The sequence below is a fragment of the Serinus canaria genome, chromosome 4A, assembly GCF_022539315.1.
Source record: "Serinus canaria isolate serCan28SL12 chromosome 4A, serCan2020, whole genome shotgun sequence".
Classification (NCBI taxonomy): Eukaryota; Metazoa; Chordata; class Aves; order Passeriformes; family Fringillidae; genus Serinus; species Serinus canaria.
Window position 1 is genome coordinate 12,902,300 of NC_066318.1, and position 27,686 is coordinate 12,929,985.

Sequence of the window (27,686 nt, forward strand, 5' to 3'; positions counted from 1 at the left end):
CCCACTGAGTGTGACCAGAAGAGACAATGCAGCTTCTCGTGGGCACAAGGCCTTGAGTCTCATGAACACAGAAACATCTGGTCATCTCAAAATTGAGAAGAAATTCCAAGTGCACATGCAGGTTATTTGTTCTCACATCAGGGTCTCTTCATTTTGTTTTAGAAAAAATGCAAACAAACCCCTGAATTTAACTTTGCACTTACTAAAGAATAAAAATCTACATATCCACTGAGAGTTAGAATCAGCTTTTATTAGTGCCTAGGAAACTCTACTGTGGCTGAGTCTTAGCAATGCAGAACTTAAAAAGGAAACAGTGGTTTTTCACTTAATCCCTTTTTTCCTCCTAGTGTAAAGTGAAGGCAAGACCTAGCTTTCCCATCTAGTTTTGTTTCTACCTGTTTTTTCAAATTTAAGACTGATTTAACTACTGAATATTCAACTGCTTTTGCATGCAATTTTCTCTCAATTTTTCTCTTTCACAATTTATAATTATAATGCTTTTTTAGGGCAGTATTGTATTATATTTTGCTTAATCACACGAAGTTTACAAACTTCTCTGCCAAGCAGGTGAAAAGAAACTTAAAAAAATTTTGCCCAGAAAAACCATCAGGATAACTTTCGGCTTTTTAGTCATTCAGTTTTTTAAAAGAAACCACGTGCTCTATGTACACTTGGTGCAAATACATACACACACACACTAAATAGATCTAAAATCAGATATCGTCATTCTTATTATACAATAGATATTGGTGATAGATGATTTCAGTTCTTGCCACAAAATTTTGCAGTGCGTTGCAAACTGGTCTACCTCCTGAAATCCAAATAACCACTTGCATTAGTCTAATGGAATTATCCATACAATATTTACAATAATATTGAGTAGCTACATGAAGTAGAAATGTTCCATAGGATTAATTCAGCATGGTATCAGCCACTTACCAAGTGTATGTCACGGGTAAGGGATCTCAGCCTTGGGGAAGGAAGGAATCTTTACCCCTGAGAGGCACCCCTGCTCAAGCAAGAGTCACCTGGGGTGCAGTGCAGCTGCACTTCAAGGTGAGACCAAACTGGGCTCATCCTGGTGGTGACATTTACAGGCTAAATAGTTGGCTGCCAATCAATACAACAGACAAGAGAGATGTCGTCGCTTTACCTCTGATATCTTGAGCTGTACTTTGGTTATCTTCCACTTTGGGGTTTCAAAACCACCTTTTGGAATGTTGTCAGGACACCTTCACTGTCTTGAACATGAGCCACGGGCTTTCCAGCTGGCAAATTCATGCCAAGAAAGTAAGGCCTGTTGCTCCTCAGCCAGGAGCCGAGAGCATCCACCACACTTTTGTGGTCTATAATTATTAGACACCATGTAATAATAATGGCAGTCTTTTCTCCTCCTTTTTGGGTGATTTTCAAAGAGCCCTCATCCTCCCTTACAGCTGCTAACAATGTAAAATGGAAAGATGAAGTGGTGGCCTTTCAATGGATGTCACTGATTGGGAGGAGAAAGAGATATGGAAATTTACATTCTGATGAATTCTTTAGGGAATGTCTTACTGAAAATCAAAGCAGTAGAAATCATAAAGGGGGACATCCCTTGGTGATAAAAATCTCAGGCAGCAAAGCTCCTTAGAGAGAATAAGAGTTGTAACAAAAGTTCCTTTCATATCCTTGTTATGCTCCCCAAAGATTCAGTCTCCCAAAAGACTTCTTTGGATGGTTATGATTGCACAAGAAAGATTATGGACTCATTATTTATAGAGAGGACATCGGTTTTAAAAACTCAGATATATTTTCTTCCTAAAAATGAAAGAAGTTATTGTAAGCTTTGCAGGTACAAACCACTTGTAGAAATACCAGCTGAACATACTTCTACTGCAGGACTTTGCTGTGAGTTAAGAGGAAGAAATCTTGAACTGGACTGTAACCAAAACTCCTGATTCTGCCCATGCAACCTGGGCAGCACATTCAGTTTGCTCTGCTGCCATATGCTGATTTGGATAATCAGTGAATTCAAGAGTGGAAGTACCAAGGCAGATGCAATACTTCTGTTTCTTAGAGGTGATGAGAAGCTTTATTTGTATTTGTGTAAGACATTCTGAAAATGCAAATAGTAACAAAGTCATTTACCTTGTAGGGTTCCCCAAAGAGGTTAAAACCTGAAGCAAAGAGATCTTCATCTTGCTGGACTTCCTGGTTTCTCCTCTCCCATTCCTTCCGCTTAAGTGCACTCCGGTCTTGCTCATAGTGACTGGAGAAAGACAAAAATGACAACACATTATTTCCCCCATCATTTTGTTACATGTTTATTACTATCAGTAATAGCAACAAACCATCGGAAACAATGCAACTCCTGAGGACAATTCTGTAAGAAACAGCCACTGAATCATTTTCCCAAATTTAAATCTGGAATCATAAACCTCTGCAAAATTGGGCAGTAGTGCAGTCAGTACACTTCTAAAATGGAAAGCGATTAAATGAACCAATGAAAATATTGTTTACCAATTCACAGAGCATTATGCAGAAGAATAAAATACATTTTGACATCCTTGTACTAGCAGCCTGCAAACACACATGCACACAAATGCACCCACGTGTGCCCACAAAGCACGGGTCTGTGCAGGGAAAGCAAATGTGAAGGCAAGGAAGCACAGCAACACCTACAAATCCATTACATTGAACATCCATCCCAAGGCTCCAGTTCAGCCTGGTGCGATTTAGACCACCTAATTCTGTCCCACTTCTTGTTAAAATTTATGTATGGCTTCATTGCAGATGTCAAGGAGGGGTTAAGAAGTGTTTTGTAGAAGCAGGCTGCCGGAAAAGATTTTAGGATCGTTGATTCCAGGATCAGATAATTCTACAGACAAACACAGAAAAGGATCTAGCACCTCGGTGTAGTAATGGTGAGTGGCACTTATCTGTGTGTCAGCTTGCTTTGTGCACCTGCCAGACCTAGATGACAGGCTGAGAGACCACATTCACTTCTCCCCTGAATAAAACTGAAGCACTTTGGTCTCTTGGCTCTGCAAACTACCTCCTGCTCCTCTGAGGGAAGAGATATAATTAAAACCCTGAAGGAGAGGGAAAAATAGCAAAGGGAAGAGGAAAGGAAAAGATGCATACTTCAACTTGCAGTGACAACCTCTCACGTGACAAGCATTAAGGGACACTTCTGTGCTTTCAAGCCGCATTTGATTTGTTAGGAGGCTTTTGGCTCTGCTTTGTGTCAGTTAATTAGCCCCGAATTCCAGATGACAATTTGAATAGCAGATTCGGTGCATGCCCTGATGTTATCTGCAGTAAGCACAATCTCCCTGATAGATCCTGGCCGTGCATGCACACATCCACACACAGCCTGCATGCACAGATGCTTACACACAAACACACATATTCCAGCTGTAACAAAGAACAGTTCATTCTCCTATCTCAGACGAGAATGAATTAAATCTCCATAGAGCTCCACTGCACTTGGAAGATAACCAAATATCTACAACTTTTGCCTTTTTAGCTCAGCATGATATTGTATTGAAAGCTTCACACCGAGAGATATAATGAGGAATGAACTGCACAGTGATGAGGCTTTAACAGTGTATAAAGTCACTGATTTCTGAGTGAAACCACAATTACTAATTTGAAGCACCAGCTAATTAAAACCACAGCTATGTATTTAGCCTCTTGTTATACCTACTGCAGTTTATAATTATGAGGACCTCTTTATCTACTCAATTAAAGTTCTTATGATTCAGGCAGGTTGTGTTTGAACCTGCAAGCCCTGTGGAGAGCACAGGAAAGCATATGTCTGTTGCCTGATGACTCCATGTAGCCTTACACTTATACACTTGTTTTTATACAGGCAAGGAAAGAAAAGAAGAAAGACATGCCACAATGAGATTTCTAAATAAAAAATATGAATTAATAATTGGTTTAAGCTATTCAAGACCACTCAGACTTGGATTGAATAAGGCTGGATTATGGCTTGTAAACTGAATGCAAAGCCACCTACATAGGCTGAGCTGAATGACTGCCATCCACATTTTCCTTCTACAAATAAGAAGGCTGAAAATATGCCATGTTTTGTTTTATTTAATTTAATTGTTTGTAACACCTCCTGACATCATTAACACCAAGAGCAAGCTCCAGAACACTGTAATAATCAATGCTGTATTTTTGCAGAAGGTTTGCTGGTACTGTTTGCTGCTCTCCTGAGGGAGACAGAGGGGGAAACTGTTGTAAGGACAGCCACTTTTATATTCTACACATGACCACATTGCCAATGTAACACTGTAAATCACAAGCAACCTGGTCAGTAAAAGGTGAAGGGGGGAATTCCTTCAAATCTTAAATCATGATTATCATCCACAAATATGGGAGTATGTGAATGGAGGCTGTTTCCCAAACTGGTACCCAAAGATGAGGCCAAGGCTGATTCCATTTCTCCCCACAGCTTTGCTGGAGTAGGGGGTGGGGTTAACCCAGAAATAATCCAGCCCAGGAGCAGCAGGAACACACTATATTTATCCCTCTCATGGGGGAATCTTTCCAGAGATTTCTCTGGCAGTTTGACCCACAGACTGTGTGACTCTTCAGCAAGATCAGGTCATGGTGAAGTTATAAGCCCAGTCTCACAGACCTAGTCTAAGCAAGATTTTATATCCTGCATAAGCAATGCTTGCTATGGAAGCACTCCCATCCCAGGACTGCCAGCATTCACTTCAGAAAGAATTATTCATGAAAGTTAGAGCTGCATTTTACAGCTTCCCAATGGCTTCCTCTGCCTGGGGTTTCAGGGTGAAATCCTGGGCACATTCAAATCAAACAATCTGGCCACTGAGCACAGAGATCACAGAGTACAGCACACAGCACATCTCGCCCCTCATGTGAGGTTACAGCATTCTGTTATCTAAAAGCCAGCTCAGGTCACAGGCATGCAAAGTATTTAGGAAACCAAGTGAGGCATTATGCCATATCCTATCTGAGAAAAAGCAGCAGAGACCCAAAGACCAGTAAGATATGCTTTATGACACATTACAAAACCACAGCTTCAAAAACTATGAAAACAGCACGGGTGTAATTCAAAGTGGCATAATCACTTTTAAAAGACATTAGCTTAAGCTAACACAGTGTTTAGAATGTTAACATTAAAAGTTGGAAAATACAGTATTTTCCAACAAAACACAGTGAAGTATTTCTCTTTATTGTGTTTATGAAAGTTTTCTATTTCAGGCACCCAAGAGGTGAGTACAAAGGCACACTTCAAGCCCTAGACCCCAACAATGTTTACAAACTACAAAACTGTGAGAATCCATGTTACAACACAAGCAAAACCTTAAGTAAATTGTTACCTCTGCTTCAATCCAAATCTCACTCTCATATATTCTCTTATGAGAACAAAAAAAAAAGAATAAAATTAAAGCTGCATTTTGAACTTCCTACTGGCAGAGTCACAGGGCAGCCTTAAGTGTACAAAGTGTCTGTGCAAAAGGAAGTGGTTGTTCATCCTGTCAAGACCATTACTGGGTTTATTTCTCTGCAAATGTACTTTTGCTATGACAGTGCTTGACACGGAGCTGATTGTGGCTACAGGAAGTCAAATATTGTAAGATCACACACAGATTAGGATAACAACTTATTTGGGTTCTGTGTAATTCAAAGAGGGATGCTGATTAGATCTTAAGGCTGCAGTGCACTGAGAACCTAATGGGATGCTCTCCAGAAATTCTTACTGCAGACACAATGCAATCTCTGGAACTTTATGTTTAATTTTTAGCTTAACTAATGTTCTGTGAAATACAGATATGTGATTAGTGGTGAAGGTGTCAGTGAAAACTATAGTCAGATACTGTGAAGAACATCAGAGTTCAGTCTGTCTCACTTGTAGGAGAAATACTTCATGACTCCTCTAAAGCCAGGAGAGCAGGATATCACAATAGAAGCTTTCATAAACATTTTTATAAAAGAAATACAGAAGAAAATAGCTGTAGGCCACAATATTCACTATATCCAAGAGGGCACCTCCCTAGACACAACTATTACATGACAATGCAGTTTAAAAATGTGAGCTCTATTGCTTTATTACCACTTATTAGATTAATAATTGAATTTGAATGGGGAAGCCTGTATATAAATCTGAGAAGATCAGGAATGGTGAGCAGTAAGAATAGTACAAGAGCACAGGAGACCACCAACCTACATTACCAGTGTGGTGGATACGGCAGAAAGAATAGCAACTACAACTGCAATGTTGTTTTGGTATGCTAACACTGGGGCAAAATGCATTTTGAATAACAGCATGGGGTATTTCATGCTTTGCAATCAGAGCAGCACACATCCATTGGGGACAGTGGTGAGCTGCTGCCCTGTGACAGGCCAGGTGCTCAGCCTGTGTGAGCCTGCAGGGTGCCAGCAAGGACAGCAGAGCTGCAGCTGCACCCCCCCTGCATCCCACGAGGGCTGTAGGACAATCCAGCCCAGTCCCTGGAGAACAGAGAAGAGGAGGAGGTGGCTGAGGCAGAAGGAGGTTATATCAAGGCAATAGATAACAGACATACACGCAGGTTTTGGACTAGAAGCTAAAAATGTGGATCTGGAGATAAGAGATGAAAGTCAGATGAGCGCTGGCTACAAAAGGAGAACTAGAAGGAGAATAAAATTTGGGGCACTGGAAAGTACAGTGCAGTCATCTCTGGTGAAAGTGAGAGGATGTGGTGCAAAAGATGTGGAGGAAAAAGGAAAAACCTTTCAGGACAGTCTGCAACAAAGTAAGAGGTTATAGGGAAGAGTTAAAGGGAAGCTGATGAAATGAGACCAACAGCTAAAGGCTGAGCCCTAGCGTTTGGGGTTTATTTTCAAAGTTGTGCTAACTAAAGCCACAGAAGTCTCCCAAAGCACAGAAGACTAGGAAAGAGCCTGAAAGACTGCAGAAGGAGCAGAAGAAAGAAGTCAGACCAGACAAGTTTGACGGAGTAGTCTCTGTGATATTAAGAAGAAGAAGAAGAGAGAAAAATGATCAAACACCTCATGTTGCAGACAAATCACGAATAAGAACAGAACACGGCTCTGTTGATTCAGTCAAAACAACAAGAGCCCAACAGGGAAAGAATCAATAAAAAAGCAGGAGCAGAGAGGCTTTATAGCAGTGACAGAACACATCCATGAGAATAAATGAATGACATTCAAAAAAGCCAGCATTTATCCACAATTTAAGGAAGAAGTAGTTGCTGTTCTCAATAACATGTCTCAATTCACAAAAATGCACACTACATCAAATCAAAGATTTCCCTGTACTAGTTCCACCCCCAATTAAAATATCAGATATGCCTAAACGATGAAAGAAGTTCTCAAACTGAAATGTTTGTAATTTGTGGAAGCCAAATATAAACACAAGCTTCTAAACTAAGACACAGTGGATATAAAATGATACAAATTTGAGAACTGAAAGTCCTTTCCCAAGGTTGTTGCTTCATAGTTTTTACTTTGCCCACATGTACTCAGGAAGTTGGAGACGTAAACTCGGAAACTGGGCTTCCTCAAAAACTAACTCATACTCTTGCACAAGGTACAAAACATCCCGAACCAAAACCCACTCAGGAGTTTATTTAACTTAGAGGAGAAATCCAGCTCAGGTCAATGAGGATATCCCCCATGCTTCAAATACATACTTGCTTTTCCACACCTGTGCAATTCTTCAATGTGACTTAAAAGCAGAAGGCAAAAAGCATTTCACCTGGCAATCAAACTAGGTGAAAGACTGCTTCTAACAAGTACATTACAATTGGAATTCTCCTCTACATAACTACAGCTTTATCTCACTGTAACTCCACTGATTTCATGTAAAAGCAGAGTACCACAGCTCTGTACAAAGGAAGAAGAACTGCCTTCTTTCATCTATGCAGATTCTCCCAGTATAAACAGTGGTATTTTAATGCATTTATTCCAAATGAAAAAAAAAAAAAGAAAAAAAGAAAAAGCAGCCTCAGGTCCTAAATTTCATTGCAGGTCATAAAATGTATTAAGTAAATGAGAGGAATTTCAAAATCTGATATTTAGGCAGAAATATGGCCAACTTAACATATCTTCCCTGCTGATCTGAAGCCTTTGTTTCACTAATGATAAACAATATAAGCACTACCACACTTAAAATAGCAAAATTCTTCTTCCTCTGTTTATCACCACCGAGCTTACATCTTTGTCCTGGTAATTTTCCTACTTGACAGAGACAAACCAAGACATAGCAAAAATAGCTTTACAAGTTCTTAGTATCTTTCATATTTAATGTTACTTTAATGTTGTCTTCCTTTTCAAAGCATGAATACTTACTGAGAGTATCTAGCACAGAACATCTCTATCATTGCACTTCAAGATAAATGATTTATTTTAAAACATAGAATATTCTGTCTTTGATGTTCAACAGTTCTGCAGAGAAACACTTGAGATGGTCACTGGTTATCTATCCACACGAGCTAAATCTCTTCACAATTTGCATTAAAAACAATGCCATTCCTGTAGCAGATTTAATAGAGAATACAGAAGATTAAAGCCTCCAAAGGAAATAATGCCCAAGAGACCCCTGGGTGAATTATGGAAAAGTAAGCTAAGGGTTTGGCTAGTATTTGCCATATTCCTTATTCTTTTTAGTTATTCCCACACGTACCAAGCACCTAGAAAATGTTATTTTTACCTCAGTTTTCTCCTGTTTTTAGTACTATGCAGCCCCAAACCTTTCCTGAACGTGAATTTGGAAGGAAGGATTCTGGGGGAATGGATGGCAGAGATAAGCTCCTGGATAGTAAGCATATAAAGAATAGATGAGGTTTCAAAGGGGAGCATTTATTGTTTCCTGTATCATAGCACATTGTCTTTCAATATGATTAGTTATCAGTCTGAGTTATCAAAAAGGGGGATGAAATAAAGCGCTTACGCAGTTATGCTTCATTGATGTCAGCTAGGGGAGCATGAAAATCTCCATGAAGTTGGGTAATTGATGTGTAAATCAGAGCTCAATCACTCTGTAATAGAAATGGTCCCACTGAAAGTATGGTTGTTGAGCAGTATTGCAGAGGGGTGGGGAAGAAAAGAGAAACAGAGTCAAGACTTATTTATTAAAAAATATAATAACTGGCAATTTACACAATTTTCCCTTCAAAGGAGAAGTGCTGTCAGAGACATTTAGATGCAAGCTGCAGATCACTATATTTGGGTGCCCTTATTTGGCAATAATTAACTGTTTCTGTTTTATTAAAATGCTTGGGGACACTGTTATGGATATTTAAAAAGCAAATTAAATGAACATGTTCATCCTTTGAAAGGCAACACGTGTAAATGACATCAGCAATTGTAATTTGCTTAACAATGTGTGTTCAAGGTATGTTTTGGAGTCCTATTACAGTCTTCTTGTCAGTTCAAATTTGCAGTATGAGAAACAAAAGCAAAACTGAAAGAAAAGAGGGGGGGAAAGGAACCTAAAGAGAAAAATGGTTATAACCACATCTTCAGAAGGACATAAAAGACAAACAGTCATTAGAACATCAGTCACATAAAACAGCTTTCCAACATGTGGTATTTCTAAGAGTAAACATCTGATTCATAAAGAAAAGAGCTGGCTAAGATAACATTATGGGGTTATTTTTGTTGCAATTTTTTTTTCTTTAAATAAATGAATGCACATTAAAGTGTTGATACCAACCTCCCAGAAACACCTGGAATCCAGCATTCTAGTTATGACTTGCAATAAACCACTGATAAACGCTAACAAACTTACAAAAATGTGAAATTAAAGAGCATTTCTGGCATCAAATGAATTACACTGAGGACACTGGAGCTCCATTAGGAAGCTTTATTAGATGGGTAATGTGCTGTGAGTCTAAGGGGGCTGATTGCTACAAGGGGGTTGAACAGGAAAAGAGGTTCAACCTTAACTCTCAATTTCGTTGCCTGAGTTTAACAGAATATACCATATTTCTAAATGTTTTTTGGTTTGGGGTTTTGTTGTTGGGGGTCTTTTGGTTTGTTATTTTTTTTTAAATTTTGATCCTTCCCGGCATTTGATGTTTCTACAAAATTCACTGAAGGCAATGAAGCCATGAAGCCTTTGCCAAAGCCTGTTTGAGAGACACCTCCCAATGACCTCCTCACTGCCATCTTACTTCACATGCCCACCAGCACTCTGTGCATTAATGCACTAAGGGAGAACAGAGTTGTGTTTAGTTGCTGTGCATCATTCTTCATACACATTAATAGTAAATGTGCCATAGTACTGCAACAGAGAGTGTATTTTACAGATACTACTCCCAAGACATAACACTAATTTGAATCAATAAAAACCTTCTGACAGTGCTTGTTACAGTCTGTTTTTTCCTGCACCTGCAAACATCAAATTGTGAAACATTCCTTGGAAATGTCCATTTATTTTTGTACATGTACCATTTTCAAAGATTAAAATGCATTTCAAAGTATAGAAACTGAAAATCTTTAAGTTATCACTCGATATGTACAGACTGAATTCTTACACCTAAGCCAAAAAACATTTTGGGACTCTAGCTTTGTCTTTATCTTTTCTCATTACTATAATTTAATTATTTTTTTAGCACTGCCACTTAAAAATTCCTGGGAACCGGCAGAATGTTTCCTTAAAAGTGCAGTCCAGATATTTGTATTTGCTTGAAACTTTGGCAATGATCTGCCAGAGATGGCAGAATAGACAGAAGGAAATCTTGTCTTTTAAAAGAGCCACAAAGCAATCACTGATTAACACAAACTTTGGGTGCAGATGAATCAGCAGAATCAACTGCTTGGGTATTTTATTGGAGAAATGCTTCCCCTGTGCTCCCACAGCTCTCATAAATGCATTCATTTACTAACAGGCACCTCTGCTCCCTTGAGCATTTTCACATGCTGTGTAGCTCTTTAACCACATGTTCTTAACCTTAGCATGTGCTGAAGAATACCACCACAGGAAAATTGAGAATTCAGTGGGATGACTATTTCATTCATCACTTCTAGACTGAGGGAGAAGTTTGTGCAGGTCTCAGTGTGCAGTGCACACACACAGGCTGATTCAGACTCCAGTGCACAAAAAATAGTACTGTGAGCCTAACAGAAAATAATTGTTTGTTATTTAGGACATTGTCTGACTAAAGAAATTTACATTTACATAAAATGTAAAGAAATTTACATTTACATTTACAGAAATTTACCATTTACATAAATTAGTCTTCTCCCAATTGAAATCCTATATAACTGCCTCCATGTGTTTTGGTAGAACCAGAGGAAAGGACAGAGATGATCAAAAAAATGCAAGGTGCTTTCAATTTAAATTCAAGTTCAGCTGCATCCCCTTTTCAATGCTGTTGTGAAATATATTGCTCATCCTGGGCACTAACAAGTTGCAGCAGATGCAAAGATGTTGTAGCTTTGTAAGACCTAGGGCTCATCAGGATCAAAAGAAGCCAGAACATTTCCAACTCCAAATTTTCAGCCTTCTTCTACCAGACCTTAAAAAGCCTCACAGAAACAAGGTACCTGTTACACACAGCTTAGAAGAGAACAATAATATTTGGTGCTTATTTTTCCTAACTATATTCAGAGTCAGCAGGTCAGTGGATTATCATCATCCCTGGCTTCTAGTGAGGAAGATAATCTGTAACAAATACTGTTCATGCCTTCAGCAAACATATAATGTTTATTCCTCATTTATAAACACAGCAGAAAGTATGACAAAATAATTTAACCAAACCAGCATAAAGTTCATCAGCATTGCTGAGGTTTATATCCTCTCTAAGGGCATAGTTCAACTTCAACTGATGCTACTGGCAATTTCCCCAGTGAATTCAATGAGGGCTGGATGGGACCATTTAATAATGACAAAAAAACCAGGTCTCAAAATGCAGCCAGCTCTAAGTAACAACTTCTTGGTATAAACTAGATTTTCTGTTATATTCCTCATGCTAAAAGAGATTTTTTATCCAATGTCAAGAGTTTGAAACTCCTAAGTACAAATCAGCACATACCAGAGCTACAGAACTTCTATGGTCATTACTTAAAATTTATATTGACTGCAGAGGTTTTCTGGTTGACAAAGGTAAATAAACCTAATGTCCAAATGTCTTTAAAAAAACCCAAAAAACAGAAATCAAGCAAGATACCAAATAAGTTTCCTAATCTACCATATAGGCCATTATCACTTGCAGCTAAAGACCACTTATATATACATATACAAATTTATTTTGTTTTAGTGGTGTCATAGATTGTACATGTGAAACCTCAACCAGCTGACTGGGGAATAATCAAATTTGCCTCTATACTACAATGAGCACTGACACACATGCACACACACCAGGCAGCAGATCATGCACCCTGTCACAGAGAAAAAGTAAACCAAATGTAACATTCTCCCTGAAAAAAACAACACCCTTAAATTTAACTCGACAAGGGAATGCTGTGCAATTAGGGATATGGCATGTAGGTGTTACACGGGTTTGAAATATGCTCTGGGACTTGAAAGCTAAAAATGAGCACTTAATATTGTAAAATACTTCTTCAGACAGAGGAAAATCATAACAAAAATGTTATTTAGACTGGCTAAAACTACAAACTCATGCCTGAAATTACTTGAATTTTTAGGGTGGGTGTGATGCAAATGATTATCCCAGCACTGCAGTTCCCCAGAGCCAAACAGAAACTGTATCTGTCTCTGCAATTATGTTTTGAATGTGTTTGAAACCTCGCATCTCTGACTGACTTCGTGAATGACTGAAGTATCACAATGCAGAAAACAAGGTCACTTAAGGCCAGACTCCCAGAGGGAGGTGAGACCAAAGCTCTGTGTGACCTCTGACAAGAGGCACCAGGCCCAGGGCAAAGCAGTCTCTAAAATGCTGCCACTGCCCTGAGAGAATCGGGGCACACGAAGCTGTGTGCTGAGTACAAAGGAGCAGGTGTGTTCATATTTAGCACCTCTAGAAGACCCTTCTCCAAAAAAAGCTCTCAAACAGAATACACTGTAGCAAGGAGTGGCACAACTCATCTTAAAATCACTGCCCTAACTCAAAGGAGGCTTGCTGCTCACATCAGGTCCAAAACCATCACTGATTAAAAGGATTCCATTATACTGACCACGTGAGAAGAGAACTCACAGGTATTTTTGAGAGGCACTGACACTTACTGCAGGCAAACAGAGAGGAGGCTCCTGTGCTCTTGAGTCTCTGCAGAACCTCATGTGCACATTCCACAGCACTAATGATACCCTGCACTTTTAAGACCAGACACATGGGTTACTGCACCCTGAATAACAGTTATTTGCACTCCAAAAACCTATTTCTGTCCCTTCTGCTGTCAATCAGCAAATGAGTATCACTTATTTTCACAACATGAACACAATGTGATACTCAACAAAAGTGCATCCTTTTTTAATTCCTTACCATCAACCATTTGTCTAATAGAAGTATTTTACTATGTAACATGCACAGATTAAAATGCAATGTAAGTTGAATCATATTCATTGGAGGCTGGCCAACTTCAGCACATTTTAGTATTTAATAATAAAATAGTCTAGTGTAAAAATATGTAAACTAGCTTCCATCCTGCTTTAATATTCACTTAACATGAGAAGAAAGGGAATGCAATTTTGTTTAAATATTAAACATTACATTTCTTCTTTTGATTATTAAAGTATTATTAAAGTTAAATGAAAATGTGTTTGCAACCTCCTTCCTCTGAAGTCTTACAGGTCACTGTTACCACTAATATTGTGTCCCTCTAGCTGGCTTCTTTGGGGATCTTAAAGCAATTTAGGAATCAGATCAAGCCATGCCAAATTACACCTCTGGGATGGAGCAACTACTGTCAAGCAAAACAACTGAGGGAATGAAAGTTTAAGTGGGGTGATGACAGTCATTCAAGAAGAGATGGCTAAGGAAAGAAAACTGAGGAGTCCCAGCTCCCAGACATTAAACTTTACCCTAAGACCAGCTGTAACTTGCAACCCTTCATCCACCTCTGAGCTCTGAGATGACAACCACCAAGTTGAAATTTAAGACTATCTAAAACCACCACATAGCAAGGAGGAATTATCTTTATGTGCCTTTCCAGAACACTGGGTCATACACCGTGAGACAAGTTTTCTCCTGCTGAATGTCACTGGGAGAGGTCAGAAAGGATGTTCTTATTACATTTGCTGGAAGGATGGAGTATATCAAATGATTTAATTTTGTGTAGTGCCCCACTTACTTTGACAAACTGATACTGCACAGGGCATAATGTCATTAGGTGATTAAAGCACAAGAGCACTCAGCTTCCCACCTTCTTTCATAACAAGAGCCTATGAGAGCTGTTACAGCAGGCTCAGGACCAGCAAAGTTGTGGCTGTGAAGGCAACACAGACCCAGGACCACAGAACACCAAACTCCTCCTGTCAGCAGGAGCTCCCACCCTGGCAGTGACCAGGAATAAGTTTTGTAGTCCTCCTGAGAGATCCCACCTTCCCCTGCAGCCCTTTCAGCCCTGGCTAGACCCAAACCCAAGTGTGACCTCCAAGCATCCTACGCCCAGCCCTCTGATCCCCACAGCAAAAGGACAGCAAAGTACTGACAGCAAAGTGACAAGACATGGACAAAGTAAATATGGACAAACTAAGGGTATTACGTGCTTCCCTTTTCAGCCAGGATTGCCTTTGAAAATAACAAATGTTGAGTTCTCCTCATTATGCCAAATGTATTAAAACCTCAGAACCCACGGTAGGAAATGTGTGTTCTGTCACACACGCCCTTTAAATTTATGTTTTCTTTCATACAAATATCTAATGGGGTTTGAATAAAATAAAATCTGCATATTGCCATGTGGAAATTAATTTTAAAGAACTGTTTGTCAATTTAATTTCACTGATAGTAACAGACAGATTTATGAAGCAATTAACTAAATATTTGTTTTTTTCACATTTCAATTCATTATAGTAAATTAACAATTTTCCACTTGAAAGTCTTGCACTGCTACACTGAAAGCTTAAAAAAACAAGTGTGTATTTCTGTCGGGCTAGGAAGGATTCTCTCATTTTCACAATGTGGATTATTCCCCTCACATTAACTTAATATACTGTATATGTAATTCAACCCCTCTCATTTCTATATTACCACAGAACCTGTCATTCTTTAAATGCCAGTTTCAAGCAACCAGACATAAATATAGAATAATTACAGCTCTAAAGCCAGCGTAACATCTGCTCAAGAAAACAATCCTAGAGAGTGGATTTTATAGCCACGTAACACCCACCTATGGTTCAGACATCCCCAGAGACAAAACCAAGGCTGGTGACAGATCCAGCCTGACCCTGAGCTGTGATGCCAGCATCAGACCACAAGCTCTGACACAGTCAAGGGAAGGAGCAGAGTGAACTGAGCCTAACGTGACATTAAACACCAAGGAAAAAGTTCACCCTCTCCTCTAAGGGTATGTGTAGCCCCATTTCACATCTACCTTTACTTATTTCAATGATTTAAACATCTGAATTAATGATTTTAGCTCCAAGGAGGTCATCTGGCCATGGCCATGTGGGTCTCTTTACCATTGCTGGCCAGATATTAAACACATTAAGGAGCAGTCATAAGACAGAACTACAGCTTTATGCTCTTTTAACTGGTACTGTACCAAATTAATATCAGGAGGATTATACTCTATAAATATAAAAACATCAGCTCATATGGCTATTGGATTCTTTTCTCTCTGTGTCAGTGTTTCACTATCTGAACAGAAATAACCTTGGTCCCTCCATATCTCAGTTGCCCTTATGGGGAGCAGATGTGTCAATTCTTACTGATCTCATGGGTTTCTCTCAGGTCAGCTCATCAAGGATAAACCCTCTTGAGGAAACTCTACCTCCTACATTCCTCAATTCTGCACAGATTCTGGCTAAGTATTTCCCTGAATAAAACATAGCTTACTTTTTAAAAATCATCCTGTTAATTCACTGGATTACAACACAATCACATCAGAGTATTAGTCTAAATAGGATTTTGCAGTCAGATCTGATCTAGAAGATTTAACATTTTGCAGGCCTCCATTTCATAACGCTGACAGAAATCATCAGGCAAAGAGAGAAATTGGGACTGCATGTCACACCAAACACTGGAAACCAACCCTGGCAGCTATCAAATAAATCTCCCTGGTTTTTTCCACTGTTAATATTTACAAATTTGGTAAGAAAGGCTCTCCTGACAGCTCCTAGTTCAAAACAGTATGCAAACACTAGTTAAGCAGTTAATTGCCATTAGTAACATGCATTGAGAAACTGAGGCATGGAGAAATTAAAGGACTTGTTCATGGCCACAGGATGCATCAATGGCAGCAGCAGGAGTGGAACCACTTTCCATTGCCCATGTCTTAGTCCTAGTATTTAGAGTTCAATTAACCTCCCTTTTCAACAATAAGGAGTCACTATTACAGCATCTCTATTTGCAATACCTGCCAGAAAACATACCCCCTGCTTTTCATGTTTAAGCATAAACTGAATGTTACCATAAATATTCTGTTTATAGTGGTTTTCAATTTTTAGTTGCTTTATCACTGACAGCAAAGTAACACTTCAATTCTAGCACTCAGGAGGCTAATAAATATCAAATTAATAAAATACTAACAAATGCAAAATACTCCAAGTGGCTAGTAGAGAGGCATTAATTCTTGATAAATGGTCCATACATTATTATTATTTGTCAAGTTTTTAAGCACTGCTTAGTATGTCATCAATCTACCAAGTTAAACAGATGAAATAAGTATCAGCACAGTATTTGAGGATTGTTAAAAACAGACAACAAACTGGAAATGCTCTTTATCTTTTTCACTTAAAAAAAAGTACAATCAAAAATATTAAAAAAAAGAAAGATCAGTAAATTTTATACAGTGATCTGAGTACAGGGCATTTTCTGGAGACTAATGATGGGCTGGGATAGATGGCCCTCACTTCTACTTTAGGTTATCAACTCCTCCCACACAATCATTAATTCCCCAGGAAATGCCTTTTGCTCCAATAACTTTTGCTTAAATAGATCACCAGTGAGAGGAAAAAAGTCATGCCACTAGAAATGAACTACTGTAGAGCCTCAGAGCTGCACCTGCCATAATTTGCACATAAAGATTTTACAGGTGACTTGCAAAGGCCATTTTAATTGTATTTCCTACTCCTCCTTTTTACCCTTAGCATGATAATAAAAGCAGCCAGTGGGCAGATTTGTGAGGCTCACTCTAAGTTTGCTGAGAATGCCTGGAAATGTTAAGATGCTTTCTCTGAGCTCTCATCCATTAAAAGGTGCAGGATACTGAGCCTTAATTAAAAGCTTCTAACAGTGGCTATTTCTGATAGATGGAACAGCATTAAGCCCCTTAACTGGAAGGAGGGGAAAGATGGGAGAGAAAGAGAAAATAAGGTTTCAAACCCTCCTTGAATAGCAAAACAACTCCTAAAAGAGCATACTAACAACTCCTTAATCTGTTTGCAAGACACGTTTAATACCAGGATGCTGTGGAGAGCCCCTACATCACTCAAGTTTCATTATCATTACAAAATACAGCAGAATGCCTTACTCACAAGTTTATTATCATAAATAATTAAAACAAAACTATCCTTATGGTATGAAATAAATGAACAAAGTACATTATAGGGTGCATTTGTTCCTGTTTTATAGCTGTTTCCTGGCTCCCTACATCAGAAAATTCTCGAATTTGCAATCACTCTCCTGCTCATTAGTCCAAATCAGGAAAATTTTACTGCAGCTGGCTCAAATGACTTGTTCTGTCAAAAACAGGACCATAAGTGCTCTTTACTAGTTGCATATGCAACATACTTTTTTTGTGATAAATCAGAGTATGTGATATGCAAAATGTTAAAAGAAAGTCAAAGCACAGGATTGATTGCTGAGAAAAAGAAAGAAAAGAGAGAGAAAAAAATTCTACCTCTAGAACTGACTGTCTGATTTCTAATTACAAAAACGTGCTAAGGTACAGATGAAATTATTCTCTCTCTGCAATACTCACGCTAACAGTTTGTTCTCATAAGCTTGAAAGTGTTGGGCACACTCGTGATCTTTGAAGTTTTCCTTTGTTCCTTTGACTTATTTTACGCAGGTCAAAGATCACCATCGCTGCACATATCTGTCACTGAAGGATAATAACACTACAACTCAGTTTGGAACCAGGCTGGGCTGGCATGTTAAACCTGCAACAGACACATCAATCTCGCTGCTCCTGAAGACGGCGAGTTCAGCGCCGGGAGAACCTCAGCTAATGATAGTTACTGGTTCCTGCATCTTGATGCACCAGGTTAAGTCTCTCTTCTTTTGAGTAGTCTGTCCTCACGGACAAGCAAAACATGCCAGGAAAGCAAATTATCCTGCTAATCCAGCAAACACTGACAGAATCCTACTGGAGAGCAGCAAGATTGCAGAGAAGCATGCAGAGACCTATGGCAGCAAAAAAGAGCTTTCCAGGGAAGACTGAGAAAACAGAACAGTCATCAGCAGTTGGGTAATAATCATAATTTGTGAGAAATGGAAATAGTAGTATTATTTGTGCAGTAGCATACAACATGAAATACTGGAGCTTCCCTGCTGTCTGCCAAATAACTGATCAGCACCAGCCAAAAGGCAGGTCAGAATATAATCCCTCACTCATCAGCTGGAAGTAAATTTTCTAATCTGGGATAAAGAGCAGAACATTGTTTGGTTTTAGCTAAGAAACCAGCATGCAATATGAATATATAATGCATTTACCAGACAGTCCTTTGCATACAGCAAGTCCACCTGATGAAATTCCAGTCTCTGTTTTACTCTTACAAATAAATGAGATCAATACATGCCTGTAACAAAATGCAGCCATAACCTTGGCCCACAATGTAACTCGCCTGCCATGCTAAACAGAAGAATAAGACAATGGCATTTCTTAGTCCCAAAAGCAAGGGGAGGAGAGGTGATGTTTATGTTCAGTGTTCATGGCTCCACTTGTCACACAAGGGTTGGTATAAAACACCCCAGAGGGCGCCTTTGCTGAGCCAGATTTCTGAGCAGGTATATATGTGTAGATGTGTTTACACTGCACCAGTTCCTTGAGAGCCCTCACCTAACACTTCACACTTCCCACCACAAGGGCTGCCAGAGGGGGAAATTTAGAAGAAACATATCAGGTAAAGATCATCCATGCAAGTGCTTGAGAAACCCAGGAGACAAATAGGGACCTTTTGTATTGGAACTGGTATGGCATTTTAAAGCAGGGAGAGGAAAAGTGGCTCAAAGTTCAAGTCATGAGTGCTACGGGCCACAACCTTCTCATGCAACACAGGAATTGAAATGGCAAAAATGGTGAGTACCACGTTCCAATATGCAGTTTCTATTCTTTTTATCTCAGGCACACCTGAACAGTCTTGTAGATAAACTATCCCTCTTTTGTGCATCTGAACCAAATCCCTCAAAAATCAAGTGGGAGCTCTCTGTTGACCTCAGCAAACCCCACACCAGACCCTACTGCAGTAGAAGGATGGCTTTATTTTGCAAAGAGACAGTACTTATCAAAATCACATCAAAAACCATACTGTAAAACAGAAGCATAAATGATTTTTAATCAAACACAGCCAGTTATGTATTACCTTCTTTACACAGCTATTTCCACTGAATCACTGTTGAGAAGGGAGTTGAGGGGAATCTCTTTGCACTCAAAACTCCCATGTACTACTATTCCCTTGGGAAATTCTGCACAGAGAAGTACTCTAGGGAGCCAACTACAGCTGTGTAACAGAAGAGAAATAGCTAGTATAGCTTCCTATTTACAATAAAAAAATTTTGCACTTAAAATGCAGAACTAGTAAGAGAGAAAAACATGATTAATACATGCAGGATTTTTTTTAATGGGAAACTCTGAACAGAGCCATCACCAGCTACTCTGTAACCACAGCACATAACAGCTGAAATTGTTACTGATGCTGCAGAAACTAAAAAAAAAGAAAGAATTATAAATTGAGAAATAACACTGAAATTATTAAAGCCAGTTTGATGCCACTAATAGAGCTGACCTCAGAATCGAACAAGCTGCTGGTATGTTGGGGCAGAAGATGAAATACCCTTCAGGAGTTTAAATTCCAATCCTAGCTGAGGAGTTTCTCTTAATATCAAAGTAGCTTCTTAGGAAAGCAAATGAAGTACATTACCTCTGGTAATGGTAACCATTTACTCCGTGAAAAGCCTTGAGAGAGCTCTCACGCAGGACAGCCTATGTTTTATTAAATCCTTTTGCATAGTTTTATTTTCAGGTCATATAATCTGAAGGACAAAGTATTCGCTTAAACTTTTTAAAGTATTCTGGTTTTATCAAGGATTAGTTTTTCTGATTCTTCAATAATTCAAGCTTCCTCCTAACTATGTACCATGTTTAAATGTGAGCAGCATTAAATCAGAACACCATACTTCCATTGAATCCCAAATGTTCAGCACAAACAAACCACTGGCAAGACAATCAACATTAAGACCTTGCTAAGATCTTAAATTATTCACATTTGTTGTTTACACTGAAAAAACATTATATGATAAAAGGATTATTAAAATTTATTTAATTGCATGGCATGAGAACATGGCCACATCTGCCTATAGGCAGTTATTTTTCTTATTTAGAAAATGTGAATCAGAAAGAGGGAATTGGAAATTACCTCAATTCACTGATTTACAGTTATATCAAATAATATACTATTATTTGGTACAATGCTGATGCCCTGAAGTTGGACAGAAAAGTCCTGCTAATGAACCAGCTAAGGTGTGCATAAAGATGCCTTATTTTACAAAAGCAGATAGGGCATTTATTGCATATATTTAAAGTAAAAAATAGTATATATTATTTTAAAATAACCCTGAAAAGAACTTAAACCATGGGATCATCAAGATGCTTTTACTGGGGACCTCTCACCACCATGTTAATGTTAATTTTGGCATTATACAAAGCACAGAAACTTTACCCCAGACATCAGAGGACATGAGACCTGATGCAGACATTTCAAAACTGGGGCGTGATGGCAAATATGCATGACTGAGGCACCCAGAAGGAGAAGCAACTACAGTTTAGCTTGAATTTCTGCTACTGACTGAGAAGACAGGGCTGCTGAGAAAAGCAATGAGAGAGGCACGGATTCCCCTCCATTTGCCAGGTGAAACATGCTGCTTTGTTTTCCTTCCTCATCATCATGTACCTCTCAATCTTCTCAATAGGACTGAACAATTCCTTATACCAAACTGCTCAGTCAAACAAAAGTGGGCCTCCCCTGCTTAGCTGGTTTATTCCCTACCTCCTCTAACACTTGGAAAGGATTCAGACAAGAGCTACAAGAGCGATTAGAGCGCCTGGAAAAACCTGCCTTACAAGGAGAGACTACAGCTCAGTCTATTTGGTTCATAAAGGAGAAGGTTAAGAGGCAACCTGATCACAGACTATGAATACTTCCACAGGAAAGAGCTGCAGAGAGCAGATGGGTATTTAATCTAGCAGAAAAGGGTGTAACGAGATCCAGTGCTTGGAAGCTGAAGCCAGTCAAATTCAAACTAGTTTATGCAGCATCCATTTTCAGTGGTAACAAAATAATAACCACTTTAAGAACTTAACTAAAAAGCAGGGAATTCACAGCCATGGCAGTTTTTAACCAGGCATTGGAAATCTTTCTTAAAGGTACATTACAGCACAGAGGGCTTGGCTCAGGCCCTGGTAGGAGGGATGAAATGAAACCTCAAGCTAAGTAGCCCTGAGGATGCACTCCTGGCCTGAGCTGCAGAGAAACTCAGACCTGTTTATAAGTGGCCCCATCCACATCACAGGAACACAATAAAACGACAGGACCAGAAATTTCCAGAATGTCTTCACAGTGACATTCACAAACTTGTGCACAGGATGATGCTGAAGTTCTTAGCCATGATACAGAAAGAAATTTGGAAAGGATTTTAGATTTAAAAAAAAACCAAAAAACCAACAAAACACCCCAAACCCATAAAAAACAGCCTAGCAGGCACAAAAGATCCAATGTAATGCACTTGAATCTACGACTGTCATATTAATCCATAAAACAGTAGTTATTCACATAAGAATGATATAATCCACCAAAACATAGATTGGGCCATTCCACTCTCCCAGGCAGCCCCTTCTGCAAAAGCAGCAGCAGGCACCCATCTGCAACTGGGCCACAGTGCTGGTACACGAGGCCCTGTGGAAAAGCTTTGCACAGCACCACATCTTCCTCAGTGAGGCCTGGAATGACTTGTTTCAGGCAGCCATGCAATAGTTAAATATTACTGAGTTACTAGGAAAAATACCATCAAACCAGTTTATATCTAACCATATTTCTTCTCCATTCAAACTGTATTATGCTGCATACCATTTCATCACTTCACAATGCCACAAACTACCTTTTAATGCAAAACAAAGCTTTTCAATGTAAAGCCCCATATTGTAATCCAGAAGAACTTTCCTTATCTATTTCGACAGCAAATCTTTAGTGGCAACCACATGTTATTGTGTTTTAGGGATTGAGACTTTTGTATGAACATGCTGATTGTCTCCTTGAGACATATATAATCAGCATTTTGTGCCAAGAAACACTTAAGCCAACAGAGACTTATACCATTCAGAAATGCTGTTGGAATTGAAAATGTATATTTTGGCTTATTTCCTTAAGCCTGCGATAGCAGGAATTTCTTAGGGGTTTTTTTATGATTTTATTTTAACTTCATTCTCTTCTCAAACTCTCAGAGATTGAACAAAAAGTCAAAACACATGTTCTGAAAGAAAGCAGCTATGCCAGGAAAATAATTCATTCTGGTACACCAGTGCTAGCTCATACAGATCCCTCCTGGCACAGGGACATCCACCTCGGAAAACTCACCTCTGCCTCTGCCCATGGCTGAAGAGCTGTGCCTATACTCACTCTCATGCAGCTGTGAAAGTGGAAAGGAATGCACTTTTTTAGATAAGTGAGTGGGTATGAATCCTACCCAGGAACAGAGCAAACACCAAAGCAAACAAGTGTCTATTTGTGTGTTTCAGCAGCTCCCGAATGTCAGTTAGCGGCTCGGAGGAGTTGCAGGAGTAGCGTGTTCAGTATTCAGAGAGCATCCACCACATTTGCTGCAACAGATATTTTTAACTCCCATTTGCTCCATATGTAGAATGTGCAAATACACAAAAGAATGTCTTAATTGGTCCTGCTTTATATAAATGAATAATGGGCTAAATGGGTTGAAGTGAATGTCATATTTATCTCTCCACTGAGGAAAGACATGATGATTCAGAAACAGTGAAGCCAAGAGGATTCAGAGCTGTACTCACAAGTGGAATATATATCTCCTGTCAATACATTATGTATTCCATTTCTACTACAGCCCCCTAAAGGCACAAATAGAAAAAGAGAAGCAAAATCTAAATGTTTCATTTCTGCTCAACATATATTCATGGATGTGAGAGGTTTTTATACTTGCTTTCAGGACTTAGGAATCAAATCTCTGGAGCTCTTTATTTTACTGAGTTTTTGTAAATACTAAACTCTCCAGTGTTAGTTTCATCATTTGATATTACCATTGCCAAAAGACATTTTATATTCCTAGGAAGCAGAGGCACAAGTAACAAAAAAGAGACCTGAACTTGCCCTGGCACACTTGTGCAATCCCACCCAAGCTAACAGCTCTAGTCTGCAGCTGCAGCACCTTTTCAGTTAAGCAGAGACACTTCCTACCAGGCACTGGAAAGCAGGTCAGGAAAACAAAAATCTTTAAAGACTTGGGGTTTTTTTTCTTGCTTACAAGTTTCCATATACAACTACTGACTAAAAAAGATCTGTGTAAAGAGCATATGCATTTTATATCCTCCTCTTAAAAATACAAGCATCACCAAAGAGCTCCAAGAAAAATAAAAAGCATGGTGTGCAAGACTGTGCTGATATTTTGATTCGGATGATTCTGAAAACTGATATTTTCAAGTCCTGCTGCTCTGGTTGGATTTAATAATTACACTGAGCAGAAAGCAAGTCTCCTCTGCACTCACCCCGCCAAGCAGGGAATCACTTTTAGGGCTGCTGGAAAAGTGGAACATCTCATTTCCATTAATCTGGCTCATAGCTTCAGATTCCTAGATGGCATTAGCAGAGCACCACTTTCAGCCAGAGTGGAAGTTCAGCCTTGTGTTTAACTCTGCATTAACTTGAGCATGACAGAGTGAAAATGCAGGAAAGATGGCAAAAAAAAATCATCTGGTAATATTTTTTCAGCAGAAGGAAAAGCTTTACAAAATGTATAGGTTCAGTTATTCCCAAAGCAGTGTTTTGTTAGTAGCATAGCTGTGCATAGAGTGCCATGGCTGGAGGATCTGCCTTGCCCAAGGCAAGTAAGGTAAAGCCTCAGGCACATGCAATTTAAAATTCATTTTCACTCTAGCAGACAGCTTCAGACCAGCACCTATGTTTATTTTATAAATACAGCACTCTCAATTTGCATTCCTGTAGTCCCTAGGAGCTAACACCAAAACCATCTTATGTTTGAGATGTGTTTTAGAAAATAATGCACAATTGTGTCTATAAAATCCATCAGCACAGGTTGCAAAGGATCCCTCTGAGTTCCCACATCAGTCCAAACCCACAGTAATTTCCTTCTGGACACACCCATTAGGAAGTGACACTGATGGCAGAAGGTATTTGTCAGATTGTGCCTAAGCCAAAAAAACACCTGCCTCAGACTGTTAATTTTAAACACTGTTTCTTAATTAAAAAGAAAAGAAGGCCCTCCAAACTTCAGTAATTCTTGTGTTATCAGTTACTAAAGGTGAGCTGAGGTGAGCTATCTGGGACTGCCACATAAAAATGGTGGGCAAATAACTTACTGCTGATTTTCCCTCTTCCTGCTCCATTTCATTATCCCAGTACTCACATTATCCAATATTTAAAAACAGATAACTGCCAGTAATGACTGCTCTTGACAAGGTAAACTGTTTCTTTTAGGAGTTAAATTCAAATAAATGGTTACAAAGCTGACTTACATCTTACTCCTGCTAAAACAACAGACCACAGGCTGCCCTCAGTCACCTATGGACATGTACTGCCATAACAAAAGACTACCAGGGATAACCAGGTAACAGCATCTTGGCCTAAATACGAGTGTCCCGATCAAGTGATTAGTTCATGTTGTACATTACATTATTCAAATACAGCTGAAGGTCCTCAAATCCTACCAACTCCCCTATAAAGACAATTAGATATTTTACCTCACTGTGACTTACAGGTGAGAACTGTAAGTTACTTCTTACAGTAACTTTAGGTAACTGTAAGAAGCAAAAAAATGGTCACCTCTGATGAACTGCTTCTTTAATTTAGTATAATATCAGTCATGAATAGTTTTGTTGACATTTCAACATTCTTCTTTTTAAAGTATAAATCTTGGACAAAAAGATTCAGTAGTGTCACCCATTGATTTCTATGTAACAGGTTAATAAGTAAATAGAGTTAGCAAGCACAGAAGGTACCATTATCTAAACACCATTTACAAATTACTCTTGATTTCTAAATTAGAAGAAATGCCTGATACACCACAGTCACCTACATTATCCACCAGATCACCCCAGTCGGTTCTTAACCATAAATAGTTGGATAGCATGAACAAAGGTCAATGAGTGAATTTATTGCTGGATGACTCCATAAATTGCTAATTCAGAACACCTAAAGCCCAAGCTATACCTGCAGGCATTTGAGACAAACAGTGTCACAGTCTCACTAACAAGGGAAGACAAGTGAAACCTGGTCTGCTTGAGTGTTTGACACAGATGCTTCATTTTTTGAAACCTTAAAGTATAAATACTATTGCAAAATGAAAATTTGCATTTACTACCTCAGGGACTAATAAAAATACTTTGCTAACTATTGCAGAACAATTTAGAACAATTAGTCACAGGTAAACACCTCAAAGAGCTCAAAAATTAATTTAGGTTTTCATCTGAACAGATGCTCTTAAAAACTATGAATTGGCATTTCAGGGAGTAAGTTCTTACATCATGACATCTACTAAAAGCTGGCTTGCTGTATGAAGAAAAAGAATATAAATGAAAAGAACAGGGTGTCAACTAAGTTATTGTGTCCCAAGGATTTGGACATGACAGTGCAGATTTGGATAAGTCCCTAATTGGTTTATTCAACCATAGCTCAGATGCTGAACAGTTTCAACTGCACTTCATATGCTCAGCTCTGTGGCTCATGTTCTTATCAAGATGCACGAGCCTGAGAGGTCTTTGACATGCAAAAATCCCTGGATACTGACCCAAGACCAGGAGTGCCCAGTATTCAACAATTACAAGGAATGAAAAGCTTCTTTCTTTCTTTCTTTCTTTCTCTGGCTATGTATTTGCTGAAGGGGAGGCAACAGTTTATCAGTTTTAATCCATTGTAATTCCCCTGCCTCCATGAAAGCCGAGGGTGAACTCACGGGGTATCAGTCAAATGGCCTTACTGATAAAGAACACGGCAGGAAAGCTCAGATTGAAAGAGGAAGCCAAAAAGAGGAACCAGGAGATACACCATTCAGCCAAGGGTGGTGTACAACAAAGAAAGTATTCAAATTCCCAAAATAATATTTGGTTATTAACTGTACTTACATTATAAGAAAAGACATTGCACTCTGTGCAATATTTGCTTCCACTGTTCCACCATCACCAGTTAATAGTGCCTTCAACTTCATTAGTTCATTAGAAATACCTTCAAGAAATGAGGTGGCAGCAGTCTACTCTAAACACAGAATTCCCTTGCACCAAACAACAAAGGCGGGATCCCAAAAGTTAATAATTTCATCTTGAAATGCATCTAATTGCCTATATTCTTCCCTGGAGAGAGTCCACAGAATCAGACAAGATAGATTCAGGAAGAGGAGCCATGTCCTAAGTCTAAGGAGAAATTCACTCCAAGACATAGAAGAAAATGCACATTTTGGAATATTTTCCATTAAATAGCTCTCTGTGTCTCCATATCCATAAACACCTCCAGGTCTCTGTGTGGTGTGACAAATTATCAGACCAGCCATTTGTTTCAGCAGTTGGTGAAATCAAAGGTTTTAAACCCCTCAAAATGCAAAGGGACAATGACGCACTCAATTTATATCTCTCATTGTGTCAAAGTCAGGCATTTGTCTCATTCTTAGCTCTACCTTCATCATGCCATATTTTTATGTACACTCCAAACACATCCACACACAGCCAAACTGAAGGTTTTTCCTGAGTAGCACTGGCTCTCCATGAATTAATTCCCATCCTGGGAAGCAGTGCTGCAGGTCTGTTTCAAACAGAACGACGTTTGCAGCGGAGTCCAGCTGCCGCAATCTACCCCGTGCAGATGGACTAATACATTCCTTCATGGGTATTATCTGAGCTGCAGGGCCAGAAAGCAGGGGAATGTGTAACAGACTGAGCTCCGGCCACATTGTGAGAAAAGGTAAATTGTCAACAAACATTTCCTACATCTGATATCTTTTGTATGGAGAGCTACGCTTTTAATAAAGAAGCAGCTGCCACTGCTGAACGATTAATCAATACTGGTAAGCTGACATCTTAAGAACTTGCTGAACTAAAGCTTTTCTTTTCCTCCTGCATTTACAAATAAAGTGCTCACTATTTGACTAAAGCCTGTCTACTTGACTGGAAAATATCAGAGTCCTATT

The 27,686-nt window shown here is 39.0% G+C and overlaps 1 protein-coding gene across 4 annotated transcripts in view; it reads right to left on the reverse strand.

Annotated features, from left to right (window-relative positions):
• Positions 1–27,686, reverse strand: part of AFF2 (ALF transcription elongation factor 2) — a 324,933-nt gene that overhangs the window by 238,110 nt on the left and 59,137 nt on the right. For all 4 annotated transcript variants that reach the window (XM_050974296.1, XM_050974295.1, XM_050974297.1 and 1 more), the window contains exon 2: positions 2,128–2,248. In XM_050974296.1, the coding sequence (XP_050830253.1) occupies positions 2,128–2,248 (121 nt within the window). The remainder of the gene's footprint in view (positions 1–2,127; positions 2,249–27,686) is intronic.